General features: G+C 40.2%; 1 protein-coding gene across 2 annotated transcripts; it reads left to right on the top strand.

Annotated features, from left to right (window-relative positions):
* Positions 1-42: 42 nt before the first annotated feature.
* On the top strand, positions 43-25,061 carry ABCG8 (ATP binding cassette subfamily G member 8). 2 transcript variants are annotated; one of them, XM_074949355.1, is made up of 14 exons: positions 43-281; positions 1,805-1,915; positions 2,752-2,908; positions 5,056-5,294; positions 5,719-5,851; positions 8,467-8,736; positions 11,721-11,886; positions 11,989-12,081; positions 13,555-13,754; positions 13,893-13,969; positions 16,537-16,804; positions 18,030-18,157; positions 19,132-19,272; positions 24,797-25,061. In XM_074949355.1, exons 1-13 carry the CDS (start codon positions 210-212, stop codon positions 19,267-19,269), a joined length of 2,052 nt encoding a protein of 683 aa, XP_074805456.1. In that variant the 5' UTR covers positions 43-209; the 3' UTR covers positions 19,270-19,272; positions 24,797-25,061. The 2 variants fall into 2 exon arrangements, with proteins under 2 accessions (XP_074805456.1, XP_074805455.1); XM_074949354.1 differs by having other exon boundaries at positions 19,132-19,192.
* Positions 25,062-26,903: the final 1,842 nt, after the last annotated feature.

Genomic DNA, 26,903 nt, shown 5'->3' on the forward strand with positions numbered 1-26,903 from the left:
TATCCTAGAAAAGGAGAACATTACCCCATCTACAGAGACATGTAGACCAGAGAGACCCAGAGTGTCAGGAGAAACACCGGCTATATTTGTGTAGGGGTCTTGGAAGGGGGTCAAGCTCAAAACCAAGAGGAGAAGGATTTCCACAGTAAGCACAATATTTAAAAACAGAAAAGAAAGTGGCAATACGGAGAGAAAGCTCCATCACAAATATGAAAGAAATGACTGAAAAAGTCCCATCGGAGCATGCCATTGGGAGCCAGGATACAGATCTGGATTTGTCGGTGAGTGGAGCTCATACAGAATTGAAGGGGAAACTCCTGCAAACAGCATTTAGCGCTAGATATATGAAACAGCAAATTGGATTTGACATATGATGTCCTCCATCTGCATGTGAATGTGGAATGAAGGCAATATATAGCCCTTAGAGAAGCAACATGGGCTAGTGGTCAAGGCACTTGATTGGGACACATGAAATCTGGGTTCTATTCTGGGTTTTGCCACAGACTTCCTGTGTAAACTTGTGTTTTAGTCCTCCCAGCTGTAAAGAAGGGATAATATAACTTCCACACCACACAAAGGAGTGCTGGGAGGATAAATGCATTAACATGCAAAAGGCACTCAGATATCAGTGGTAGGGGCCATATACATACTAAAATTAACTTAATGCATTTGCTGGGGAGTGTTACTATATAGAAAGTGACTTTAATATACTTTTCTGTTATGAGAAGCTGCTGTTTGAAATTGTTTCAGCAATCGTGGGTGGTTTCTGTATTGTTTCTATGAATAGTATGTGCCTTGATTTACGGGCTCAGTTTTGCAGTGCTATCTACCTGGACTCAAAGGGTTAAGTCAGACCTGATCTGAAGTTTGGCTGTATGCAGGAAGTGCGGACAATTACTTTAGATAAGCCCAATCAACATATTCCAAAGATAATACATGTGTGAATTCCTTTGAAGCTTCACCTCCAACCAATGTCTGGCTCAGAACAGGGGTAGATTGGAGGGGAATAAACCGGTCTGTCCAGATCATGGCAAATGAAGGGAAGTGGAGAGGATAGTCTTGGGGGACGAGGGGGAAATCAGGAATAAAGACTGGATGAAAGCTGGGCCCATAGCTCAAAGGAAAAAGGAAGATTCTGGAAGAGGACAGGGAGTTAGAAGTAGGAACTGCAGGCATGCAGGCTCTCCCCCACTTAAGTCTGAAGACTGCCTGGGCTAAACAGGACCTGCTTAACTATGTAAGGAGAAGCTAAAAATAAAAATTTCAAAACTTCTTGTGCATTTTTGCTCAGAAATAGGACCAAGGTTGAATGAAATTGGGTCCATTTTCATTTTGAAAGTGGACATGTTTAAGTCCAGACAAAAAACAAACAAGCAAGCAAATAAATGAACCAAAAACTCACCACATATTCCTTTGAATTGCACTTTGAGTTTTTCACACCCCCCTAGTTCAGAGTAATTTTCCAGGTACTAGACAGAGGTAACTCATTTCAACTCTTTACATTTTGTGCTACAGTAACTAAATCAATTGTTTCAGAGTAACAGCCGTGTTAGTCTGTATTCGCAAAAAGAAAAGGAGTACTTGTGGCACCTTAGAGACTAACCAATTTATTTGAGCATAAGCTTTCACGAAAGCTTATGTCAAATAAATTGGTTAGTCTCTAAGGTGCCACAAGTACTCCTTTTCTAAATCAATTGTACTATTATTACACATTGAAAGCATTTCCCTTGCTGCCTCTCATTTTTTAAATGCTGTTTAGAGAGAGAGAAGTGAGTTGTAATTAATTTTCTAATAATTCCTATAGGCAAAGAGGAGATTCAGAGACAGTATTTTTTGCTCTGAAGAGGAAAACAATCTGTATTTCACCTACAGTGGCAAATCAAATGTTCTAGAGGTCAGAGAGCTCAACTACCAGGTACAAGGTCTACTTTATCTTGCTAATGTATACAACAATTTCCTGCTTGTAACATTTAGACACTGTAAAAAGTAACGTGAGTTAAATTACATATAGCAACTGGGACCTTATCTTACAGTTGTTGTACACACAAACATCATTGAAGCCGTGGAAGTTTTGGGTGCATGGTAAATACAGGATCAGGTTCTTGGCTGCATTTTAAATAGTGGGCTAGAAAGATCCTCAGTTGCAGCTGAGATATACTTCACACCGCTAAGGGGTGGGACAGCCACCTTAGTGTTCTCCTGATCTGGGCAGGCTCAGGGCAGCTTGAAGTTACGCCTAGATGACCAAAATCCAGGGGGCTACTGTGGCAACTGGGGATCACCAGCGTGAAGGGTTATGTCTCCTTTCTCTCAGGAACATACCCTACGCTGGACAGAGAGTTGCAAAATACTAAATAGCTGCCACAGACCTCACAAATCATGCCCGTTGATTTAACAAGAAGAAATTCAGTTTGCAAAGCGTTAATGCTTTGTGTATATTGGGTAAAGGGCAGGGCAGTATTTGCATTTTCAAACAGACAAATACACAGTATCTTTTATTCTAGAGAGACAGACAGATATTTGGTAATCAACCAGTTTGGCAATCAATCAACGATAAGAAAGAATATATGGAAACAATGCATGGTTGGCAAATGGAATTAGCTAAAACATAGTTTTGAGAATTTGCATCAGGTTGGTTGCAGCTATTTTCATGCATTTTCCACTTTGTAATATCTTAATTTTTTAAAATATTTATTGCTACAGTATTGACTTTCTGAATGGAGGGCTTTTTTTTCTATTTATTTACATTAGGTTAACATGGCATCTCAGATTCCCTGGTATGAGAACCTAGCAGAGATGAAAATGCCTTGGATGTGGAACACAGGCCCAGATTCCCATGTGCCAGCAATCCAGAATCTGAACTTTAAAGTTCAAAGTGGCCAGATGCTAGCTATTATAGGAAGCTCTGGTAGGACTGAAAGCTTTACTGCATTGACCAAGCCTTTACAATAAAATATACAATAGATGACAACAGCACTACTGAAGCCCTTGAATGCCAAAGGATATATAACCATCCAACAGAGAAACACTCCCTAGAAATATATGTTATACATCGCTGCAGTATGCTCATAAAAAATATACGGTGGGCCCCCAGCAGAAGACAGTTAGATTTTGTTTGGGAAAGAATTTTTGTCATGATTTGTACATATGCTTGCCACACAGTTTCTTAAAGGATGGTTTTTCATCATTTGATTTTATGGGCCAGATTTCCTGGGTCTGCCTGGAACAATGCAAGGTGCCCGCAGTCCCTGCACTGCTGGGAGTGAAGGGGCCTTGCACTGGCTGGCCCACCTCCAAAAGTGAGCGATCAACAGCTCTGACCAGAATACATAGCTATCCTGACCTCAGCCAGCGCTGAGCGTGTGCAGTGGCAGTACTTCCACCTTATGTCCACAGCCTGTCTTACTGCGGAGGTCAGTGGAATTTCCTCCATAATTCACCTGCTTCCTGGAGTTGTGTGGGTCTGCGATTTGCTTTCAAAACAAAGTTGTACTTTGGGAATCCTCCCTGATAAAAGAGCTTTGGATGGAACAATATTATATTGCTGTGTATTTGTTAAGTAGCTTACAGTGAGCACAAACCCCATTCACCTAACTGGTCTTAAACAGTTAAAAAAAAAGTTTATTAACTATTTTATCAAATACTTTAGTGAGGTTGGTCAAAATTTCTGAGGGGTTTCACTTTATTGTTAGTAATCACTGTGTCAGTCACAAGTGGATTGATATATGGTTTGCAAATGGATGGATTTCTTTAAAAAAAACACCTACATAAAAAACCCTCAAATCATCAAGCAGGGAATTAATCTTCTAAAATGAAGAGCAGCAATACATGAAATAATAAATAAAATAATAATAATTAATAATGAAGGAACTGTGTGCATGTTTACAAACTATATTGCACAACATGAGAGAACAAGACATTTGTTATTTATTTCCAAATGTCATTTTGCTTCCATTATTTTAGTCTTGTTCCCCCTAAGTGTGAGCCAATATTGCATTGTTTAAAAACCACCATATTTATTCATGTTCACAATTCATTCCACAAAGCACGCTTATAATACAAATTTAGGCCAAGTCCTGCAATCAGATCCAGTAGTGTGGACCCTATGTCCATGCAGAACCCCCTGAGGCCAATGGGACTACTCCTGTGCCTAAAGTTAAGCCTGTGTAAAAGGTGTTTTGCTGGATCAGGGACAGAATTCTCAAGTCACCACACGATCAAGACCATGGTGAGCCAAAAATATGTATAATTACATATGTGGTAAACTTCAGTTCATAACTTTGTTATGGGGGGTGTGGGGTTGGGGTTTTGAAGATTTCAGGCATCTTTGGAATTCAATTAGTGCCATTCCTCATGAGGCAGCAGTCTCGCTGGTAGTCCTCTAACCTAGTGGCTCTCAACCTTTCCAGACTACTGTACAGTACTGCTTTTAGGAGTCTGATTTGTCTTGCGTACCCCCCAAGTTTCAGTTCACCTAAAAACCACTTGCTTATAAAATCAGTCAGAAAAATACAACAGTATCACAGCACACTATTGCTGAAAAATTGTTTACTTTTTAATTTTTTCCATATAATTATAAAATTAATCAACTGGAATATTCAGCATATAATATAGAGAGCAGTATAAACAAGTTGTTGCCCATATGAAATTTTAGTTTGTACTGACTTTTCCAGTGTCTTATGTAGCCTGTTGTAAAACTAGGCAAATATCTAGACGAGTTGATGTACTCTCTGGAAGACTTCTGCATACCCCCCAGGGGAAAGCATACCCCTGGCTGAGAACCACTGCTCTAGCCTAAGAGCTCACATTATAACTTCTAAAGATGTCCTAAACCTTTGGCTCAAAACAAACAGTCAAACTTGAACTCAGGTCTCCTTCACAGGCTGTTCTCCTTCAGGGGTTCTGAAATAAGCTACAGAGAGGGCTTAGGATGGGGGTGAATATGGAGGCACATGAATGTGGCAAAAACATTTGCCTCATTTTTGTGACCAAATGGAACTGCTCTAGAATTTGACCCAGAGAGATTTTTAACTTTTTAAATTATGATTTTTCTAGCCTGTGGAAAAACATCCTTACTTGATGTGATAACCTGTCGAGATCATGGTGGCAAAATTAAGTCTGGCCAAATCATAATCAATGGACAACCCAGTACTCACCAGCTTGTTAAGAAATGCATTGCACATGTGCGGCAGGATGATCGACTAATACCCAGCCTAACTGTCAAAGAAACATTATCATTCGTTGCAAAACTGCGGCTCCCGAAGACTTTTTCAGACTCACAAAGGGAAAAAAGGGTAATTAGAGCTGCTGGGGAAAAAATAAAGTTGTCAGAAATGCATTTGACATAATTATCCAAGTATGTTTGGGGTAAGAACAGTTAAATTGAACTGGGCATTTGTTGTGTAAGTCATAAAGTCTAAAGTTTGATTTGTCTATTTTTGCTTATAAATAGGTTTTAATTTTTTTTGCTCCCAGATAGAAGGCTGCAGTTGTTCCAAATGGCAATTTAGGGAAAGCTTTATGGAAGCTAAAATGAGAAATGAATTGCTGAATTTTTAGAAAATGTTACCTCTGAGAAAGTCAAGGTTTGTTTTAAATGGCTATTGATCAGATAGCACAGTAATATTTGAATGACGATTAAAGCCAAACGTAATTTTGGACTGTGCATTATACTTAATGATTAAACAACTAACCCTTGCTTTATCCTGGAACCACCAGGTGGAAGATGTTATAGCAGAACTGCGGTTACGACAGTGTGCAAACACAAGAGTAGGGAATGAATACATCCGAGGTGTGTCGGGGGGAGAAAGGCGAAGGGTAAGCATTGGAGTGCAGCTGCTATGGAACCCTGGTGAGCATAAAGTCATTCATCTTAATTAAACCACAAAACCAGATGGGGGAGGAGGGGGTTTACATTAGTAAGGGAAATATCTCCACCCCCCACCCCACTGGCTGCAGCAATTGTGCCTATTTACATTTTAAATACAAGCAAGGAATATTATTTACTTGGACATTAGTGGCTTTATTATGCAGTTTATTGACCTAATCTGCTCCCATTTAAGTCACCATAAGAATTTCTGTTAACTTCAGTGGCATCAGAATCAGAACCCACATCTTGTAATCTCCTTTCCAGTGTTATGTGCCCAGTCTTTCAAACTCCTGTGCATACTAGTAGTCCTGTTGACTTCAGCTGGGCTACTTGTGAGAGTAAAGATTATGTTAGTAACAATCTGTAGGATCAGGGTACTAGATGGTAATCTCAGTGCCTGTGGCTACACTAGGATTTTTCAGATTTGTAAATTACCCCAGGCAGTGAAAACTGCAATGCACAGAAAACTCAGGCAGGCTAAGTTGTTCTTTACACCTGTTCTCACTAGCCAACATGGTGGTAATAAAGCCTAATCCATGTCTACATTGAAGTTTCTATCAGTACCCTTGCCTTCTTTAGGAAACATGGGTCTGAATATTCCCAGTGTAGATAAGGCTATTTTTTCCACAATTACAGGAAAGGCAAAAAAAAATGTTTTTCAGCATGTGCTGCTCAGGAAAAGAGGTATGTATTAATGCAAAACATTTTCTGTTTCCAGGAAAAGAAAAATTAAATACAAATTTTTCCTTTTTAGCACTTCAAACTCTATATTTACTCATAATAAGCTCTTCAGGGCAGGAACCATGGTCCAGATCCTCAAAGGGTTTTAGGTGGGAGCTACATGCCTAAATATCTTTTAGGATCTAGGTCCATGATTTTGTGTGTGCCTGTACAGCACTTGATACTACTTGGGGCCAGTCGGTGCTATGGTAATATAAATAGTGAATAATACCAGGTCTCAAAATGTTTGACATTATCTCACTTGAGTTTTCAACAACCAGTTGCAAAGAAACCTTCAGATAGAAAATATTAATGTAGAACTTATTTCTCCTCTCTTCACTTTCATGCTCCTATTTTATTTTATTTTATTTTTTATAACTTTGGCTCTCTGGTTTTGAGGCGTTTACGCACCCTGACACTGTGTGACTCGATGCAAGTGGTCTGAACACAAAGAATACGAGTAGAAGTATTACCCTAAACTCTAACCACACTGAATCTACATCTCATGTAACATACAGTAACTCCTTGCTTAATGTTGTAGTTAAGTTCCTGAAAAATGCAACTTTGAGCGAAATGATATTAAGCGAATCCAATTTCCCCATAAGAATTAATGTAAATAGGGGGGTTAGGTTCCAGGGAAATTTTTTTCACCAAACAAAAGACTATATTATATATATATATATATATATATGTACAGCATAAGTTTTAAACAATTTAATACTGTACACAACAATGGTGATTGTGAAGCTTGGTTGAGGTGGTGGAGTCAGAGGGTGGAAGAGGGTGGGATATTTCCCGGGGAATGCCTTAGTGCTAAATGATGAACTAGCACTCGGCAGAGCCCTCAAGGGTTAACACTTTGTTAATGTAGTCTCACACTCTACAAGGCAGCACAAATGAAGGGAGGGGAGACAGCATGGCAGACAGAGACAGAGACACACACCCTGTGTGTGGGAGAGAGAGATGCGCATTGCCCCTTTAAGTATGCTGACCGCACTCTAAGTACACTGCCTTTTTAAGTAGATCAGGAAATTGAGAAAGCAGCTGCAACCAGCAAGCTCCCTCCATCCTGAGCCCTGTTGTGTGCCTCCCCCAGCCCCGCTCAATGGAGATGGGATAAGCAGGAGCAGGGAGGGGGACACCCTGACATTAGCCCCCGTCTTCCCCCACCCCTGCACAGCAAGCAGGAGGCTCCCAGGCAGAGGGCAGGAGCAGCACACGGCAGTGGGGGGGAGGGATACCTGAACTGCCCAGCAACTGATAGCCTGCTTGGCGACTGCTGCACAGGGAACTTAGGAGAGCTGATAGGGGGGCTGCTGGTCCAGGCTGGTTCCAAGCCCCACCAGCTAGCTCCAACGGGCTGCTCTTCCTGCAAGCAGTGGACAAAGCAGGCGGCTGCCAAACAACATTATAAGGGAGCATTGCACAACTTTAAACACGCATGTTCCCAAATTGAGCAGCAACGTAACAACAAAACAACGTTAACCAGGACGACTTTAAGTGACAAGTTACTGTACATGGAAAGATACAGAACTGACTACTGTTACGTTCTTGTATCTATTATATAAAGCTGGAAGTTAGGAGAAAAACACTGGAGATTAAAATTAAAATATGGGGCCTAAATCTACTCCCATTGAAAGTCAATGCCAATTCTTATTGATTTCTGTGGGAGCAGGATTGGGACTACAGGAAATGGTTTGGTAATGTGGAGAAAGAACTTTAGGGAAGGGAATTTTCTCCTTGTTAAACAATATTTGATCTTGCTGCTTTAAAAAAATCTTTAAAAATGTATCAGTACGATTTTACGTACTGGTGCCATTTCACATGCAACACAAAATCAAACAATGCTTCCCATCATCGCCTTTTCTCTTTGACAGGAATACTGATACTTGATGAACCCACATCTGGACTAGATAGTTTTACTGCTCACAATCTTGTGATTACACTATCCAGGCTTGCCAGAGGAAACAGATTAGTTCTCCTTTCAGTTCACCAGCCCCGATCAGATATCTTCCAACTCTTCGATTTAGTTCTTCTGATGACCTCTGGAACTACCATCTATTCTGGAACAGCCCGGAACATGGTCCAATATTTCACAGAAATAGGCTATCCCTGCCCAAAATTCAGCAATCCTGCAGATTTCTATGGTTAGTATCAAATGTGATTAAACAAATACAAATGGGGTGCATGAAATCATTTATTTTCATAAGCTTATGTAATGCACTGATTTTTATTGAATTACATTTGGATACTGTCCGATAGGTGACTTATAAACCAATGCTGTATCAGAGCTTTTGTTATTCTTTGATGGAGTAACAGTTTAAAAATAAGTGGAACCGTATGGCAAAACCAACCTTAAGTAACTGTATATGACAATCCATCCACTCCTGCAAAGTATGGCTAATGTTTGTACTTGCTTTGTTTCACACACGGTTAGTCCCACATTTTACATGCTCTGGAGCTTTCTGCACCTAGTACAAAGTAAGGGAGCCAATCAGTTGCTCTTCTTCAGAGATCTCTTTACCTTCTGGTTTCCAGGGTGGGAAACTGGTTTCCTAAGGTAAGTAACTTCACTACTTCCTGGGCGGGGGAGCATTATGGGGGCTATAGAAGTTCCCTGTTTTCCCTGTTGTGGGATACTTGGGGGGGGGGGGGGGGGCGAACTGCCAGTACTTTGTTCCTCTTGGCAAAGAAATCTGAAGTCACTGTCCCAGGTTCCTCCCTGGAGTTGCCAGTTTCTTGGAGGTGTTACTCCTGGCTTTGCCTGGCCCATGCCCCAGTGGCTCAGAGGGCTATGTGCAGCTCAGGGAAAATCTTACCCTGCAGGACTCTGAGTCAGATGCTCAATCCTGTGGTCCCCAGTCGGCTGGGGCCCAGCGGACTTAGGCCACCTTGCTGCAGGGTGACCCCTCTAGGTGTGTCTGGAGTTGTGCTGGGGGAGCTAGCTCCAGCACTCAGGGAAGGAAAGCTACAGTCACTGGTGGAGGCCTGGACTTGGAGCACAATGAGGCTTGCCCCACCCCAGGCCTGCGCCCAGGGTGAACAGCACCTCCACCTGAGGAGACGCTGTCTCAGAGGCACTCTGGGAAGTCTCCCTGTGATTTGGCCTTCTCTAGGCAAGATCTTTGTGGTTAGTGTCCTTCAGGATGCTGACCACAGAGACGCTACCTTGAGTGTAGCCCTCCAAACACACTGGTGTCCACACATGCAGAACTATGGCTAGAGTGTCACTGGGCACGTCTCTAGTCCTCTCTCCTTGGCCACAAGGGCCTGTGAGTAGCAGCCAAACAGCAGCAGCCAGAACCCCCCTCCCATTAGCCTGGGGCAGCCTCCTTAGCTGGGCACCCGAAGTGTTCTCCAGCTGGTAGCAGCCAGATTCCCCAGCTCAGGGTCAGTAGCAGGGGCTGGAAGTAGGGTTGCCAACCCTCTGGGATTGTCCTGGAGTCTCCAGCAATTAAAGATGAGTCTTTAATTAAAGATTATGTCATTTGATGAAACCTCCAGGCATATGTCCAACCAAAATTGGAACCCTAGCTGGAAGACCAATTAGAACCCTCCACCTAGTCCAGGACAAGGAGTAGCCAGACTTACCTGGCCACCAACCAGGGGTTTGCCAGAGGCAGTCAGGAGCACAACTATTCCTCTATTCCAGCAGCTCAGTCCATGCGACGACCTTATTAGCCCTACACCAGGATATTTACTGCAAATTATTTAAATAATGGGTTGCATATTCATTAATATACAACGAAGGGTTTGTATATTCGCTTAAATTCTCCAGATTTCTGATCTGTCAGCCTTAATGGGTATGGAGAAATGGAGTGTCTGAAGGATTCCAGCCCTTCTACTTGGGGGAAAATGGTGCTATAGCGGAGAAAAAAATAGTGTTTTAGTGGAGATTTTCAAAAGCTTATCTTTCATCCTATCCTGTGTACAGGGAGCACTGGAGATATTTAGTGCTACTTGTCTCAAATCTGAATACTGTAAATTAGCTGATCACATCCTAAAGTGAGAGATCACATCCTAAATGTAATGTATTGTGTCTTCGTTCATGGAGTAATCTGTTTAGACTGCCTATGGACTCATGGAACAATCATGGTCAAATTTGCAGGTTATCTGCTCCTTGCCCTGAGCCTTGATCATCTGTTTATGCAGTGTAATTTATCATTCTGTAAACCATAGCTGGCCAAGCTTGTATGCCCCTACGCTCAACTTGATTGTTGAACTATGATTGTTTGGGCATTTGGATGTGATGGGATGGGATAACATTTGAACACTGCATCTGATCAATTCCAAAATTTTAGCAAATGTTCTATGTCTCAATGGGCATGTTCCCCCTATTGATTTGGGGGAAAATTGGAAAACTCGAAGGAAGAAATGGGGACACACAGAGTCCCGATATCTGGTTAGCAGACTTGTTCCCTTCAACCACCCCTGTAATTGTCTATAGAGCAAAGAACCTGTTGATGGCAGCCACTAACATATATCTCCCCATCTCAGTTTAAAATTTTGACACCCTGAATGACTTAGCTCCCAGACAGGTAAATAAATAAATAAGGATGGTTGAGGGGCAAGGGAGAAAAGGAGCACACGCAGAATCCTGGTGGAGAAGAGAATGGGGGACCTTTATACGGGAGGAGGGGAGGCACATGGAGCCCTTGGAATGGGGAAGAAGAGGGTACAGTGGTAGAGGGGGAGGGAGCTGTTGGGGACACTCAGAGCCCCTGTATGTAACAAATGGGGCATGCAAGGGCAGACTAAGCCCTCTAGCCACTAGCTTGCATTCCCAAACTAGAAAAAAAATGTATTTATACCATAATAGTAAAATATAGTGTTGTAGTGTCAACCTGAAAAGCGTCCACTTTTTCCTTCGGCAATTAGATAATGTTAATTCAGGATTTGCATGTTGTCTAGAGAAAATTTAGGGAACACACTGCAGATACTGAAGTAATGGTATTGAGTTATGTAGAGCAATTGACAAACATTTTAAGAGTGACCACTGTCACACCATATCATACATATGTGCTATAATTAGGTAGGTTCTATTGACGATGAAATTTATTACTAGCAATACATATATGAGTAAATTATCATATCTTAGGTATGTAGACCCATATCAGATAATGTCTTGCAGTTGATTTGACCAGCATTGATAACCGGAGCAAAGAGAAGGAGATGGAAAGTCAGAAAAGGGCAAGGTCACTTGCCACGTTGTTCTGGGAGAAGGTCAAAGATTTTGATGATTCCTTATGGAAAGCTAATGAAGGAGACTGTGTGACGACTGTTTACAGTGATCAAAGGTAAAATAATAATGTTATTTATAAAAAGAACGTGATATGCTTGATCTGAAACAGTTTCTGAAATTGCGCTACTCCGTTTTCTCTCTCTTTGCTTTTGAACAGTTCCCTTTTCACTCCAGAAGAGGTGATTAACATGCATTCCCATTCAACTGATCAGTTACCAGGTGGCTTAAAGCAGTTTACTGTATTATTCAGGTAATCTTATTTTAAAAAGAAACTGATGTCTTGCAGGAATAACATTTAAAAGTGCAAAGGAAATGAATGTTAAGAGAGAAGCATGAAGGGCAAGCTGAACATAGGCTGAAAGTCTGGAGAAAGCTGGTCATGAGTTTGTGTCACACTGGAATGTAGCAGTTGTTATATCAAATCTGACCATATGTCCATCCCATATCCTGCCACTCTTACTTCATTCTTCAGAGGAAGGCAGTCACACCTTTCCTTGATAAATCTAGCCAACTGCACCATGCTCCCCCAAGCAAGGGGATTCAAGAAATTTCATCAACTCATTTTGACTAAGACATCATGAGGCATGTGATTTGTTTAACCTTATTTTAGCATGATTGTTACTGGTGGTGGCTGCTGTAGTTGGCTGTAACATTCACTAGTACTTTCACAATTACTCAAAAAATTTTAATTAACTGGCTTAATGTGTCTGAAGTACCACTACTATCTGCTGGGTCAGTGGTGGGCAAACTTTTTGGCCCGAGGGCCACACTGGGGAATAGAAACTGTATGGCGGGCCATGAATGCTCACAAAATTGGGGTTGGTGGTGGGGCTGGGGATGAGGCGTTTGGGGTGTAGGAGGGTGCTCTGGGCTGGGACTGAGTGGTTTGGAGGGTGGGAGGGGGATCAGGGCTGGGGCAGGGGCACAGGTTCCGGCTGGGGTGCAGGCTCTGGGGTGCGGCTGGGGATGAGAGGTTTGGGGTGCAGGAGGCTGCTGGGATCAAGGGGTTTGGAGAGCAGGAGGGGGATCAGGGCTGGGGAAGCTTAGAGGGTGCAGGTTCTGAGCTGCACTTACCTCAAGCGGCTCCCGGAAGCAGTGGCATGTCCCTTGTCCAGCTCCTATGCGTAGGTGCTGCCAGGTGGGTCTGCACTCTGCCCCATCTGCAGGCACTGCCCCTGCAGCTTCCATTGGAACGCGTGGAAGCTGGAGCGAGGCCATGCTGCGGCTTCCGGAAGCCTCGTTTTTACAGCCCCTGACCCTGCGCCCCGGCTGGAGCGGGGCCAAGCTGCGTGGTGTGGCTCACGGGGCAGATTCAGCCTGTGGGCCATAGTTTGCCCACTTCTGTGCTGGATCATGCCAGAATTACTTAACGGTGTGTCATTTATCCGTAAACAAGGATTCTGCTTTAGCTCACACCATTGGATCTATATTTTGGAGCTGGAGGATCTGATTTCTATCCCCACTTCTACCATGAATTTCCCAATGACCATGCTATCTAGAATGATGAAACATGAAGTGCTAGCTGGCCAGAGTTTTGTTACAATAGTTTTGATTTGTACTATACATGTTCCTGTCTAAAAGGCCAAATTCTCGTCCCATCTGAAGTCAATGTGGTTCCATATGTGTCAATGATAAGAGAATCAGGCCAAATTATCTAAATGTAGTTTAACTGGCATTATTAGCTATAATAGTGTCTTACGGTCAGTGTTGTTGTTTTTCTTAGTCGTCAAATCTCCAGTGACTTCAGAGATCTTTCAACGTTATTAATCCATGGATCTGAGGCCCTTCTAATGTCATTATTAATTGGATTCTTATACTATGGTCATGAGAAAACCAAGCTATCTATTCAGGACACAGTAGCACTGTTGTTTATGATAGGTGCACTAATCCCCTTCACAGTGCTTTTGGATGTTATTGCAAAATGTAAGTGTCTGTCAGTTTTAGTGATAATGCTTTAAAGACAATCAAACAAAATAATACTTAAATTGCTAATGAAAAATGTATTGATTATGGGCAGTTCTAGCATGAAATATACCTGTCTGTTTCTGTTTTATACTGTAGGTCATTCAGAAAGAGCTATGCTTTATCATGATTTAGAAGATGGGATGTATACTGTTACTCCCTACTTCTTTGCTAAGGTAATTGGTTTCAGCTGTCAAGAAAAGTGTATATCTGGTTTTAACATGAAAAGTAAAAGCCTTGTGTGTGGGTGAGGAAATTTTGTTCAGACTTCACACTTATCATGCCTGTCATCTACAGCAGTCATCATGCTTCCCAAACATTTATTAACTAATTAATTAAGCCTCACAATGCTCTTAAAGCATCTGTCTCCATAAACCATGAGCCTGGCCCTCGGTCAGAAAGTAGTCAAGGTCCAAGAGGATCCTTTCACTGGCTACTCTTAGACTGCTGGAACAAGGGGATTTGTAAGTCTCACTGGGTGGGATAGGGTAGGAGATGGAAAAGCCTTAGGTCAGATCAAACTAGGGGAGTTATTCTCTGTTGTCTAACCAATGAGCTGTCAGGCTGCAGGGGCTGTCACACTTGCCCCCTTTAAGGAAAATGAGCCCTTTTGTGTTGTTGGAGGTGCAGGTGTAATCTTCCACCATTTACTGGCCAGTCCCACGAGTAGAGAAATGGTAAAAGTGGGTCTTTGACTAAAGAGGGCTGTGGCTTATCATTGCCCTCTGTGCTAATGGGTGAGAGAACAAGGTCAGCATTACCATTTAGGCAATCAAGGTAGAGATGTTTGTTTTCAATGGGCAATAGTTGTTTCATAGGAAACAGACATCATTGAAGAGCAAGCACCATCACTTTCACTTCGGGTTGCCCCTGGTTGAGGTGGTGGGGCAAAGTCCAATGACTCAAGTGTATAATTTAGAGAGTGTGGCTAGAAATCAGACTGGATGATTGCTTTCACAATGCGTCTTTGACTTGGAGTTCAGCAAGGGGTACATTTTTAAAGGGGTCTCACCGTGGCATAAATTTGTGGTTGCAATTATTTGTGACCCAGTTTTGCTGTTAGTCACGTCTGAACACAAATGGCATTTATATGATTTCCAGATGCTGGACCACGGATGTGTTTTATTATTTGTTCCCTCAAGAGCTTCTATCCATAGTTTTGGCTCCCAAAGTGGTTTTTTAAAAAAAATTGTCTCTAAAATAACAAGCCTGGAGTTGGTTCTGAAGCACAACTTGGTGCCAACTTTGGGAATACTGAAAAGGAAATGTGTTGTTTTGGATAGTTTTACATACCTTTTTTTCTGCATACATCATTGTTGAAGTGCTGTTGTGAGTTTAGTAACATGAAGAGACCCGTGTTACAGAAGAATCTTTGTAAATGCTGCAGTCTGACACAAAATAGCAATGCTAGGTGTACATGCATCCATTATATACCTTCTCATCACTTTGATTGAGAAGTAGGTAGCATAAAAAAGTGACATAGAATGTGGCAATTTCATCTTTCACCTTTGAGGGCCAAGTTTTGTTTGACCCAATAGTGATTGGAGAAAACCACCATATTAAATGTATGGAGCACAATTGTTTCCGAAAAAACATTACAAAGATACTTTTTAAAATATGCTTTGTTATTGCCAGAGCTGAGGCTAACCCCTTCCTTTAGGAAAGCTCTGCCCGCCACAGCATCTGTAATTTAGGTTTCCATTCCCAAACAAGACTTAAAACCCCCATGAGTGGTTCTGGGGAAAAAAAATATTCTTTGTAGTTCATAGACAACACAGTTTTCACAATGAAATTATATCAGTTTTTTATGAGTCGTAGCAGTAGAGGTGAATTATTAAGTGACCTTCAAGTACACTCCTATTTAACTCCCATGGGTGAAGTGATTACATCACTACATATGCCTTTTATTACTTATGTATGAAAAATTTAATATTTTTGTTTTCCAATGGATTAACTCAGTGATTCTCAAACTGTGGGTCGGGAGCACCAAAGTGGGTTGCAACCCCTTAAAATGAGTCGCCAGGGCTGGCTTAGACTTGCTGGGGCCCAGGCCTGAAGCTGAAGCCTGAGTGCCACCACCTGGGGCTGAAGCTGAAGCCCGTGGAAGTCAGGGCTCAGGTTACAGGCCCCCAGCCTGGGACTGAAGCCCTTGGGCTTTGGCCCCCCCACCCCCACCCCAGGGCAGGAGGACTCAGGTGGGCTCAGATTTCAGTCCCCCCTCCTGGGGTCATGTAGTAATTTTTGTTGTCAGAAAGGGGTCACGGTGCAATGACGTTTGAGAACCCCTGGATTAACTAGTTTGCAAAACGTGCTGCCCCCAACTGTAGGCAAAAACGAGGAAGAAGGGACGAATGATCTTCCTAGTGGATGATTTGAAGTGTACTCATCGTAAAGATTCAACAGAATTTGAACTAAAATACATTTGCAGAGACTCATTAGTGGCATTATTGCCATCAGGTTTATGAGCTTTTATGGGAAATGTCTTAGATTCCCAGAAACTGACAAACTGTAAGAAAACAAGGCATATAATCCTTAACAAGAAGCCTGTCAGTTTTAGGTTTTAGTTATAGAAAATGTCACAACTAGAAATAGAAGGAAAATTAGCTAGGATCCTCCTTTTTCTGTTTTTTTTAAGTGTGTCACTGACGAAGGTGATCACATTTTAATAGGTTATTTCCTGCAAAATATTAAAAAATACATATATTAATATGAGAAAGTTCAGTGGTTTTTTTCCTGTCAACAGATTTTGGGGGAGCTCCCAGAACACTGTGCTTTTGTAATAATTTATGGCGTTCCTATCTACTGGCTGACAAATCTCAATCCTGAACCAGAACATTTCCTCCTTAACTTCCTGGCAGTCTGGCTTGTGGTTTTCTGTGCCCGAGCAATGGCACTATGGATGGCAGCACTGCTCCCAACACTGCAGTTGTCAGCCTTCTTTGGCAATGTCCTTTTCACAACCTTCTTCCTGAGTGGCGGTTTCGTGGTAAGCCTAGAAAGCCTGTGGCTAGGTAAGACTGGCAAGTGCAGTCATAACTGACAACTACTTACAGCTTTTGTAAATCATAGGCAATGTTTTTGAGGCATTATGGCCTAGTGGATAGAATACTGGACAGGAACTCAGGTAACCTGGGTTCTAATCACAACTCTTCTGTTGTCTTATAGGGTGGTGTTGGACAATACAGTTCATCACCATGTGCCTCAGTTTCCCCATCCATCTATAAAATGGGAATAATATCTACAATGTTTTGAGATCTATGGATAAAAAGCACTATTTAAGAATGTATTATATGTACTGTACATTATTTTTGTTCTGTTCCAGGGTTTGTAAATATATAACTAATTCAAAGATGAGTACAAAACCTGTCTCACTGATAAATTCAAATTACACTCAAGGCTACATTATAAGTGTAATTTAAAAAGCCTTTAACACAGAATTTAGCACTGTCACGTAACAGATAGAAACAGAATATGAGTTGCTTTGCTACTGTAGTATTTGAACTGTCAAGTTAAATATTTAAAGAAAAGAAATTTAGGATACAAAACTTAAATGAAAAATAGTTTAAAAAAATCAACATTATTTTTACTGATAATGTTTATTTAGTTTTAGCTCAACTTGTACAATGAATATAGATGTCTCAATTGTACTGGTTTCAGAGTAGCAGTTTATGGTCAGTTTTAGTCAATATCAGGTTCTCAAAGCACAAGGACAGAACTCCAATGTCTGAACTACATAATAAGCATTTGTTAGAGTGCAATTTAAATAAAGCTTTATTGGAATATTTTCAAAAATCACAGAGACCTTTCTATTAGTTTTACATTTTGTAAAGCCTTGTTTGTTTTTAAAACAAAACCTAAAATTGTAGTCAGATTTGATCTGAGTCTGTCCTCTTTTATATTTTATTACTGGAACAAAGTGGCTCTGTAAAATATATAAAATAAAAACAAACCAACAAATCAAAAAACCTTATAGCAACTGGGGATGTGCAAAAAGCCTTCCAAAAGAGCTACAGTCCTTTTTTTGCTATCCTCAATTCTTCATCCAGTTTTGGGTATCACATTTTTATTCATATTTAATTTGTGTGGACAAACGAATCAAAGACTTAGCTGATATGAGGATGTTGATTCCTACAACCTACATAGACATGGCGTTAGATATAATAGGTTCATTTTGTGTGTTTATATTAAGACAGATTCCTCCCTTTCTTTCTCCACCCCTCCTACCATCTTTTCCAGTTCCATTTTGGATTTCTAAAATATCTTTTGTCAGATGGAGTTACGAAAGCCTGATGCAAATTCAGTTTACTGAACTCACATACCAAATGACCGTTGGAAATGTTACCTTTCAAATCCCAGGGAAACTTGTAAGTCAGTCTCCCAGAGAGATTTTTATATTTGATAAATAATTTGAGGAATAGCTACTAAGGCATTTATTATTGTAGTTGACTAAATGATATATACCTTGATTCTGCAAAGCACTCTTAGGGCATGCTTATGCTCATTGACTTTGCTAAATTGGAGCCATAGTGCATGCTGTTTGACCTTTGGCATAAGCCTGAGCTGCATCACCACCATGGTTTGGTAGGATTATATGACTGCTCCCTTTCCCTGTCAACTCGCTATCTGATCCCCTACATAGGCAAAGTGGGAAATGAAGTGGTCAGAGTTTGACAGAGCCATATTAAATTAGTCCCATCCCAGCATACAGGAGGGAGGGAAAGAGATTGAGATATGTTTCCCCCTCTACTAGGGAACCTTCAAAGCGTGCTTGAAGCAGTACAAAAGGACGGGTGCCGGTTGCCGCAAGAATAAGGTTGAGAGCCACTGGTGTAGTGATTGAATATCTTGGCATTTCATTTTTGGAATGCCTGTTACTGTAGATGCTAAATGGAACGAGTCTGGTGGTCTCTCTTTGGTCCTCCAATGGATGTGTGTTCATATACTGAAGACACCATATCATACAGCACAAATGGTAGCCTCTGCTTGAGGCAGGTCCATGCAGTGGCAGATTTGTGTCACAATATTTACATGGTGCCTTGCTATCTGGGGAGGGGGAAAATGAAATAGATTTTTAAAGAGCAAATAAAGCAATAATTCCCTTCACAAACCTCAGCTACACATTTGTTGGATAACAACGTTTAGAAATAGAGCTGTGTTCCTCCTAATGATACACTTGTTGAGAGATGTGACAAAGCTGATCCTGCTGTAATTGAAAATAAGAACATAAAAGCCACCAGGGGCAAGGAAGGAAGAGGAGCAAAACTAAGGAGATGTGACACTTTGCACATCCATTTTAAAGAGGTTTTTAATTACTATTTTGTGATGTCTGTGCTTACAGGTAATTCAGGCTATGAATCTGGACTCGTATCCTCTCTATGCAAGCTACCTCATCCTCATCGGTATTATTAGTGGTTTCATGGTTTTATACTACTTATCTCTGAGGTTTATCAAGCAGAAATCAAATCAAGATTGGTAACAGGTAAAAATGAAGTAAAATATTAGCGCTAGTGGGTGGTAGGTTATTGTGACTCTTGTAAAACACCTGTCCACTCCCTCACCACAAAAGGGATCTCACCTTTTATACTTCACAATGTCCATATGTTTTATTAATACCCTACAGCAAAGATTTACCGTAAAAAATCATTCTTTTAATATCACATTGTTTTATGTAAACCACTGGATGGCAGCAGAATACAGATAGTTGAAAGCCAGCTTCAGAATCTTTGACTCTGTGCTGTAAGTGGTAAAAAAAAAAAAAACCTACTAAAAATTGTGCCTTCAACATTTTTTCCTTTTGACATCATCATTATATAGGTGACAAGATGCATGTCACTCAGATATATGTTTTAGTTCAAGAATATGGGGCAGATCCTCAGCTGGTGTAAACCAGTGTAGCTCCCTTGACTTAAATGCACTTACACCCATTTACACCAACTGAGGACCTGGCCCATAGTTTCTGAATATTTATCATATACTTAATTTGGAGACTCAGAGTAACAGTATAATGAAAATAATGATCTACATTTTTCAACATCTCTCACCCACAAAGATCCCAGTATATACACTATATATAAATCACTTCACTCAGTGCAAGAGAGCAGAGAGAGAATGGTAACTTTGTAACAAAGCCATTTAGGACAGGAGATTAAGCGTATGATTTCATTGAAGCTACGGAAGCATTTTATGTAGGCAGAAGGTAATGATCCAAACCAGAGAGTTAGAATTCCAGCGTAAAGGAGTAAAAATAACTCAGAACAATTGTTCAGTGTTTCAGAGATTCTGCATTTGTATTTTATTTGCATGTTGTTGATGCAGTTTTGTTGACTGTATGGATGATTCCTTGTTACAACTCAACGTGTCACTATGTATTATACTGCCATTGTCTATAGTTGACAATATTAATAAACTGTCATGATAAAAAAAAAATGATCATCATCCCCCCGCATGCAAACAGTCAGTGTTTTAGCAGTTTACTAAGTCTGTATCCTCACATTCTTGGTGCTGAATACTCCCGGCCTGTTTTTTATTTATTTATTTATTTTTTAACAGGTTGATGGTGCATTCAAAGAATGCCTGTATTTGTGCATCTAGTTACACGCTTACATGTAATGCACACAAGGTTATGCAACGACCACGACTGCTCACACAGATTAGACACGGTGTGTGCAAGTGGCTGCACTTAGCAGTTTCCACGTGAAATTGCCTCTTTTCCCTGTGCAGTCATACTAAGTGCATGTATAAATTAGATTTTAACTTTGTTTAAAAAACAGGACATGATTTGGATGCATTCCTAAATATCTGTATGTTTATAAATTTCCTGTTCTCATTTCAATCATTGTAATACTTCAGTTCATGGAAAACATACTTTAATTAGTTATAATGCAGTGGACATGATATAAATACTTTTTTTTAAAAAAGGGAACATCTCAAAAAATAATTTAAAAAAGAAATACCAGACACTGTTTCATTAGTTCCGTTCAATGAATGGGGCTGTCACTGGGGGTTGCACTGTAATCAACTCCCGGACAAAGCCCAGCCTGATGAGGTAAAGTAGAACTGAATGAGCCAGATTCACCATTAGACAGAAGTAGGAATCCAGAACATGTTGAGGTTCTTTTTTGGTGAGTTCTACCATTTTTTTTTTTAGTTTTCTTGTTAAAAACAAACAAATAGCCCCCTACCCCCCATTATTGCTTCTGCGGTTACCTTTGCTCTTGAAAAACATGACCAGAACTTACCCTAGTGCCATATTGAAAATGTCAGATTTCTACTGCTTTCTAATGGCAAAGCCAGTTCTTTCAGTCCTACTCAGCATCATTAAATTGTCAGTATGGCAGCTTCCTGTTTGATTCTTAATTATTCCTTTTTATTATATTTAAGACACTTAATTTTTTTAAAGTGGTTTACTCTTCTTGGTAATGATCTGTTGTGATTAGAATCTCTTTTATATTACATTGAAATTTTAAGGGTGTATATTGGTACTTCTATTCTAAACCTCTATTCCTAAGGTATTTAGAGGATTAAATTCTAGGCTGACTCTCTGTTGTGAATTCACTTTGATGTTTAATAAAAAAAGGAGAGAGACAATGGGAGAAATTAAAGACAATAAGGGACAGCTCTGAATTTTAGGGGCATATTGTCATGAACAAAAATCCTCAGGCATCTAGATAAGAATATACCCATAGCCTTAACTTTGAATTTCCTTCCTTTTGTGAAATTAGGCAGGCTGTTGACATTATTTAAACAGTCTTTTTCATTTTAAATTCCACCCTCTTAACAGTATGTATGGGGACCAAGCGGCGTGAGTGTTTTAGCGGTAGTGTTATGACAAGGGTAGATGTATACATAATGGGACTCGAATCGTGAGCCTAGGAACAGCTGCCTTATGGCATGTTGGGGGAGAGCGATCACAGGAGGTAGCCAGCATGTATGTTTACATTAAAAAGGCTCACATTCTATACACTACAATTACATATGCTCAGATCTTGTTCCCCTCCAGAAATGGGACCTTAATGCCTGGAGATACTAAAAGGGGGAAATCGTCTGTGACCATTGTTATAGACCACAGGGCCCTCTCCCCCCGCCCCCCAAAAAGTAGTCTTGAACTGGCAAGCACTTCACTTTAATTGCTAGCGATCCCACCCCCTGAATTTGTGCCCAGAAGAGAGGAAAGGACAGGCCAGGGGAAAAGGTGGGTGGATGACATACAGCTTGGCCTTACTGGCCCTGTGGAGATCAAAGTGGAAAGATCGTACAGCACTAGAAAGAATTAATTTTTCTTATAGGCCCCCTCTGTTGTGCTCTGTTACCCCATGAGCAGGGATCTGGTGGGGGCATAAAGCCTCTATTGCAGACACCCCATGGGGTTTGTGAGTGTCTCTTGTGGCCTGTACAGTGCGGGAAGAGGGGTGGGAAACATTCACTTCCCCCCTAACTTTAATGTGCAATTGGGAAACCTCCTGCAGATTCCATCTTTCACCACCATCCAGCAGGATTTATTATAGGATGGGTAATGGGACCCAGGGTGGCTTTCATTGCATGGGGTAGTGAATATATGGGTAGTGCATTGTAGCTTGCATCCTGTTCTATAAGGCATTAAACCACTATACATTAACTGAGGGAATAACTTTCTAAACAAGCAGAATTACATTTGGCTTAGGTAGATCAAGGGCAACATCCATGCAATGGATTTCAAATCTGATAAGTCTGTTCTTCCTCTATGCACAGAATTCCTTATCTGGCCCTCCTCATCATAGTATTCAGGTACCTCCTAATTTAATTACAAGAATGATCAACAAGCAAAACTTCCACTGATATCATTGTGAGTTATACACATACATGTGTAGAGTAGAATATCAGAGTCAAGATCCAGCCTGCGAATCTGGGAGCAGATTATGCTCAAGCTGCATTTCTATATGCAGGACTGTCTACTATGAAATCTCCCACTGCATCAACTAACTGTCCAGGATAAGCAGAGAATGTGCATCTAATTATTTGAGCCCTTTATTGTCTTTAACGTCCTTTGCCATTTAACTCTAGCTGTACACAAGTGGACAGGTTTCACATATCATGGTGGTGCTGGAGAAAGATGGAAAAATGTCTTGCAATGTCATAAAAAAGCAATATAGTGGATTCTGAAAAATGCATGTGACAGACCTAATTTAATTCTCAGTCCCCACCCCACGATTTTAGTAACTTAGAAAAACTTCATGTAACACAAGTGATGTATATTATATGTAGTGTAAGTGCTGTGATCCAATTTGTAATACACTATGTATGACTACAATGGCTCTTCTTAATCCATTCACGGCTTTGAAACTTGTGAAGGCAGCTTTTACTTTAGCACCTACAGATTGGACATTGCTATTATTCCAAAACTCTTTCCAGGGATTTGCCTGCTTATCTTCCCCCCACCCTCCAATCTATTCTGGTTCTTTCACAACACTCATAACTGTGGTACCAGAGCACCCTTTATTAATTTATATTTCCTGATTAAAGCACCCACTTGTTAAATGCAGGCTTTGAATATCTCCATATCACTGACAGTGTTTGAAATGACATAACATGTAAAGTGGCTGCTGAGCTCCCAGTGAGACATTTTGCAGACACTGGAATTGGCCAGTGGACGAGCTAATTGCAAACTGCTTTCATGTTTCAGTTTAGACCACACTGTATCAGGCACAACAACTCAGGGTGTGAGAGTTTCAAGAAGCATGGCACAAAATACATGGAGCACCAATAACTGACTATAAACAAAATAGATATCAAAGCCTAGAAGCAAGGAAGCTTTGTTAATTAAAAGGACACTTAAAAATATCTTTTATGAAATTTTCCTGTGTTGTTACAAGCACCATCTAAGATCAGTATCACTGAAAGAAATTTTATTTTTTGTTTACTTTGTGTATTTGACAGAATTTGTGTAGCAGTTTTCCCTGTTTTTGTGGATCTTTCACATAGCAATTGGGGAAGACAAACATTTTTTTAAAAATAGAGAAGTGTGATTTTCAGCAATTTTGAGACTTGGGGCAGAGACAGTCCTTCAAACTACTTTTAACTCATTTGATTTCAAGTTGACAGTTGCTTTAATAAATGTCTATAATAAATGCCACGCCATATTTATGCACTGTGAAAAATGCTTAAGTATTAATGGTGCTAACTCAGTCAATTTTTTTTAAAAAAAGCCATCAATTTCCCAATTTATTAAGAAGCTTAAATAGTTTCTTGCAGATGGCAGCCTTTATGCAGTGCACTATAGAAAGAAAATTAAAGGTGCTCATTGGGCCACTTGTAGTGGAGATGACAAACCTTTCAGGCTTCAGCCATAGTGATTCCTTTAGACTGCAGTAGACCAGAAACAATAAAACACATGCAGCTGTGACATGCTGTATTTTTGTTTTTTATCTGAAAGCCAAAGATAAACAGTTCATACAGCATTAATAGCTATTCATTAAGGCAATAACCTTTAAGCAGTCGGTTGAGGTTTTTTTTTTTTTTTAATCCCTTTCAAGGCCTAACGAGCTTTAAAAAAGTCTATCTTTCTTGCATGAACATAAATTTCTATTATATCTTAGTTTAATTTGTGTGTGATTATTTCAAATTGCAGTTTGGCTCCCTATTTAATAATATAGCCTTAAATGTAGTTGCCTACAAAGCAAAGCTCTTCATCTGTGTGGATTTCACCAATAAATACAACTCTTACATATTTACTTTGGGCTGCAGCTCAGCTTGAAGTTATTTGACTTGCATGTTCATAGCACATTTCAGATTTCTGTTCCTCCTTCTGACAAGAAACTGAACTTTAACAGATTTTACAAAAAATGTATCTATGTATATGCATAAGATTTCCCCGGCACACACACACTCTTATGCACCTTTAGCTGCTTTTATCTCATCTCACCAAAGCCATTCCTACCATCGTGATTTGCACCTTGAATATTTGCTTGAATAAGAGTTAATTCACTTCAGCATCCTTTATGCCTCATATGTGCTTTCACTTTCCACAGATTTTCTTGTGAATGAGTTTACTGGCAGGAATGTTCAGGGAATCAACAGAAGAATAGAAACCAGAAATCTGATTCTAAGGGTTATACTCATCCAATGAGGAAACAGAAACAATGCCACATGACCAAGAGTGCTCAAACGTTATGCAGAGAAGACTCTCAATGACTTGCTTATGAACAATCCACAGATGAAGACTTAATCATTGAAGTTATTAGGTGAAAATAAATACATGAAAATTGTAAAACCATAGCAATTCACAAATAAATACAGGCTAAATTAACTGAACAAATTATCTACTATGAATTATTTGCTACGCTCTTTTCTAATGTCTGTGCTAGCATTATCTGATAAGATAGTTGCTACCTCGGCTGGCCCAATGCCTGACAGCAATATTCAGTATGCTCATTACATGCCAGCCACTTTAGGGCTTGGTCTGCAGCATTCCTCAAGTCACTACTTTTGTTCTCCACAATACTGTGTTGGGGGGGGGGGGGGGAGGGGAGGAGGGAATGTTTTCTAAGCTATTTATAGTTTGATCTAAAATCAATAGTATTCCATGCTTCATCTGGGGGAGAGTCCTGCAGCAAAAATATATAACCTTTGTGTGACCAGTTCAGCCTCAGCATGGACTATATAAACAAGAGAGCAGTGAGTAGGAGTTGGGACCTGATTTTACCTCTATACAAAGCACTGGTAAGACTGATGCTGGAATACTGCATCCCATTCTGGTGTCCACAAGTCTATGGTATACTAGAGGAGAGGCAAGATGATGTTGCGTGTTCTAGTCTAAAGTTGGATCTTCCAGCTAGCAATGCAAGCCATGGTGCCAAAACCAATGACCTAGAGAAAGTGAGAGCCATTAAAACCATAATCACTTAAGGTTTCCTTTTTGTAGCTTAAAATGATCACTTTTAGTAATATACTGTACTCTTAAAAATAAGCAGTCATTTCATTAATGGTGTTATCAGCTAGTCCATAGAAATATATAACATTTAAGCAGCTGTTTGGAAGGCCTTCCAAAGCCCGACAGCATGACAACCAGGCTAGAGACAGAGAACAGGCAACACATAAACAAACTTTGAAACACACGGCATTTGCTGTTCTAATTAAGAGCCATATGATTGCTTGTCTGTTATACAAGACAATAATCAGATTCAGGAGAGGATAATTCATGAGGTCAAAAGCATGGCAGTCATCACCACAAGGGAATCAGATCATTGCTGAGAAAAGAAAAGAGCTAATTATATTGTTTCTCTTATAATGTATGTTTAATATAATAAATAATCAAATAAAAAAGTAATAAAAATACACTTCTTAAATTCCTAACTGTACCAGCCCAAGTCGAGGCTTCCGACTGAGCTCTGCAGGGGAATTTGAGGCCACTTGGAATGATTAAGAAAGCCAACATTTCACACCATTTGTTTTATTCTGAGCAAAATGACAGTGGCCTTTTGAATCACAGAATATTATAACCGTTCCCCTGCCTTCAGAATGAACAAAGCGTCCCCTTCTTGTAATCATTTGCTGTGATAGTTTGGCTAAGTATTCTCTTTATTGAGAAAAGCACATTTCTGATTAAAGTAGGTCTCAATACTGTCAAATGTTTTGGATGTACATGGCTTAGACTTTTCCTTTTAAAAAACAGAATAAAATGAAAGGATATGAATATTTAGCTTTGTGCATTTCGCAGGGAATTCAGCAATGCTTCCACACTGTAAGAGCACATTATTGCTGCTTTGTAATATGTTCAGTGCCAGAAGCATGATACATTACCACGGAAAACACTGATGTGCATGACTAACAATAGTAAAGCTATAAATTACCGTCATTTGTATGCCCCCTGCAGCTAGTAGTATAACACAGTTTTTCAACCTTGGTTTCATTTGCTGAGTGTAGACAAATTTATCATGTTATTGGTGTCTGCCAGAAAGACATGCAGACAAGGTATTTCCATGAGACACTGTGCTCCCTGAAGTATTTATAATATAGACACAAAGACTATGATTGTCATTAAAAAAATAGAGAAAGGAACAACTACAGTTAATTTTTATGTTTCTAGTGTCTTAATGTATATTTGACTATTAAACCAAAGCTGTTAATTTTTTGACA

This window comes from Natator depressus, chromosome 3 (assembly GCF_965152275.1).
Source record: "Natator depressus isolate rNatDep1 chromosome 3, rNatDep2.hap1, whole genome shotgun sequence".
Classification (NCBI taxonomy): Eukaryota; Metazoa; Chordata; order Testudines; family Cheloniidae; genus Natator; species Natator depressus.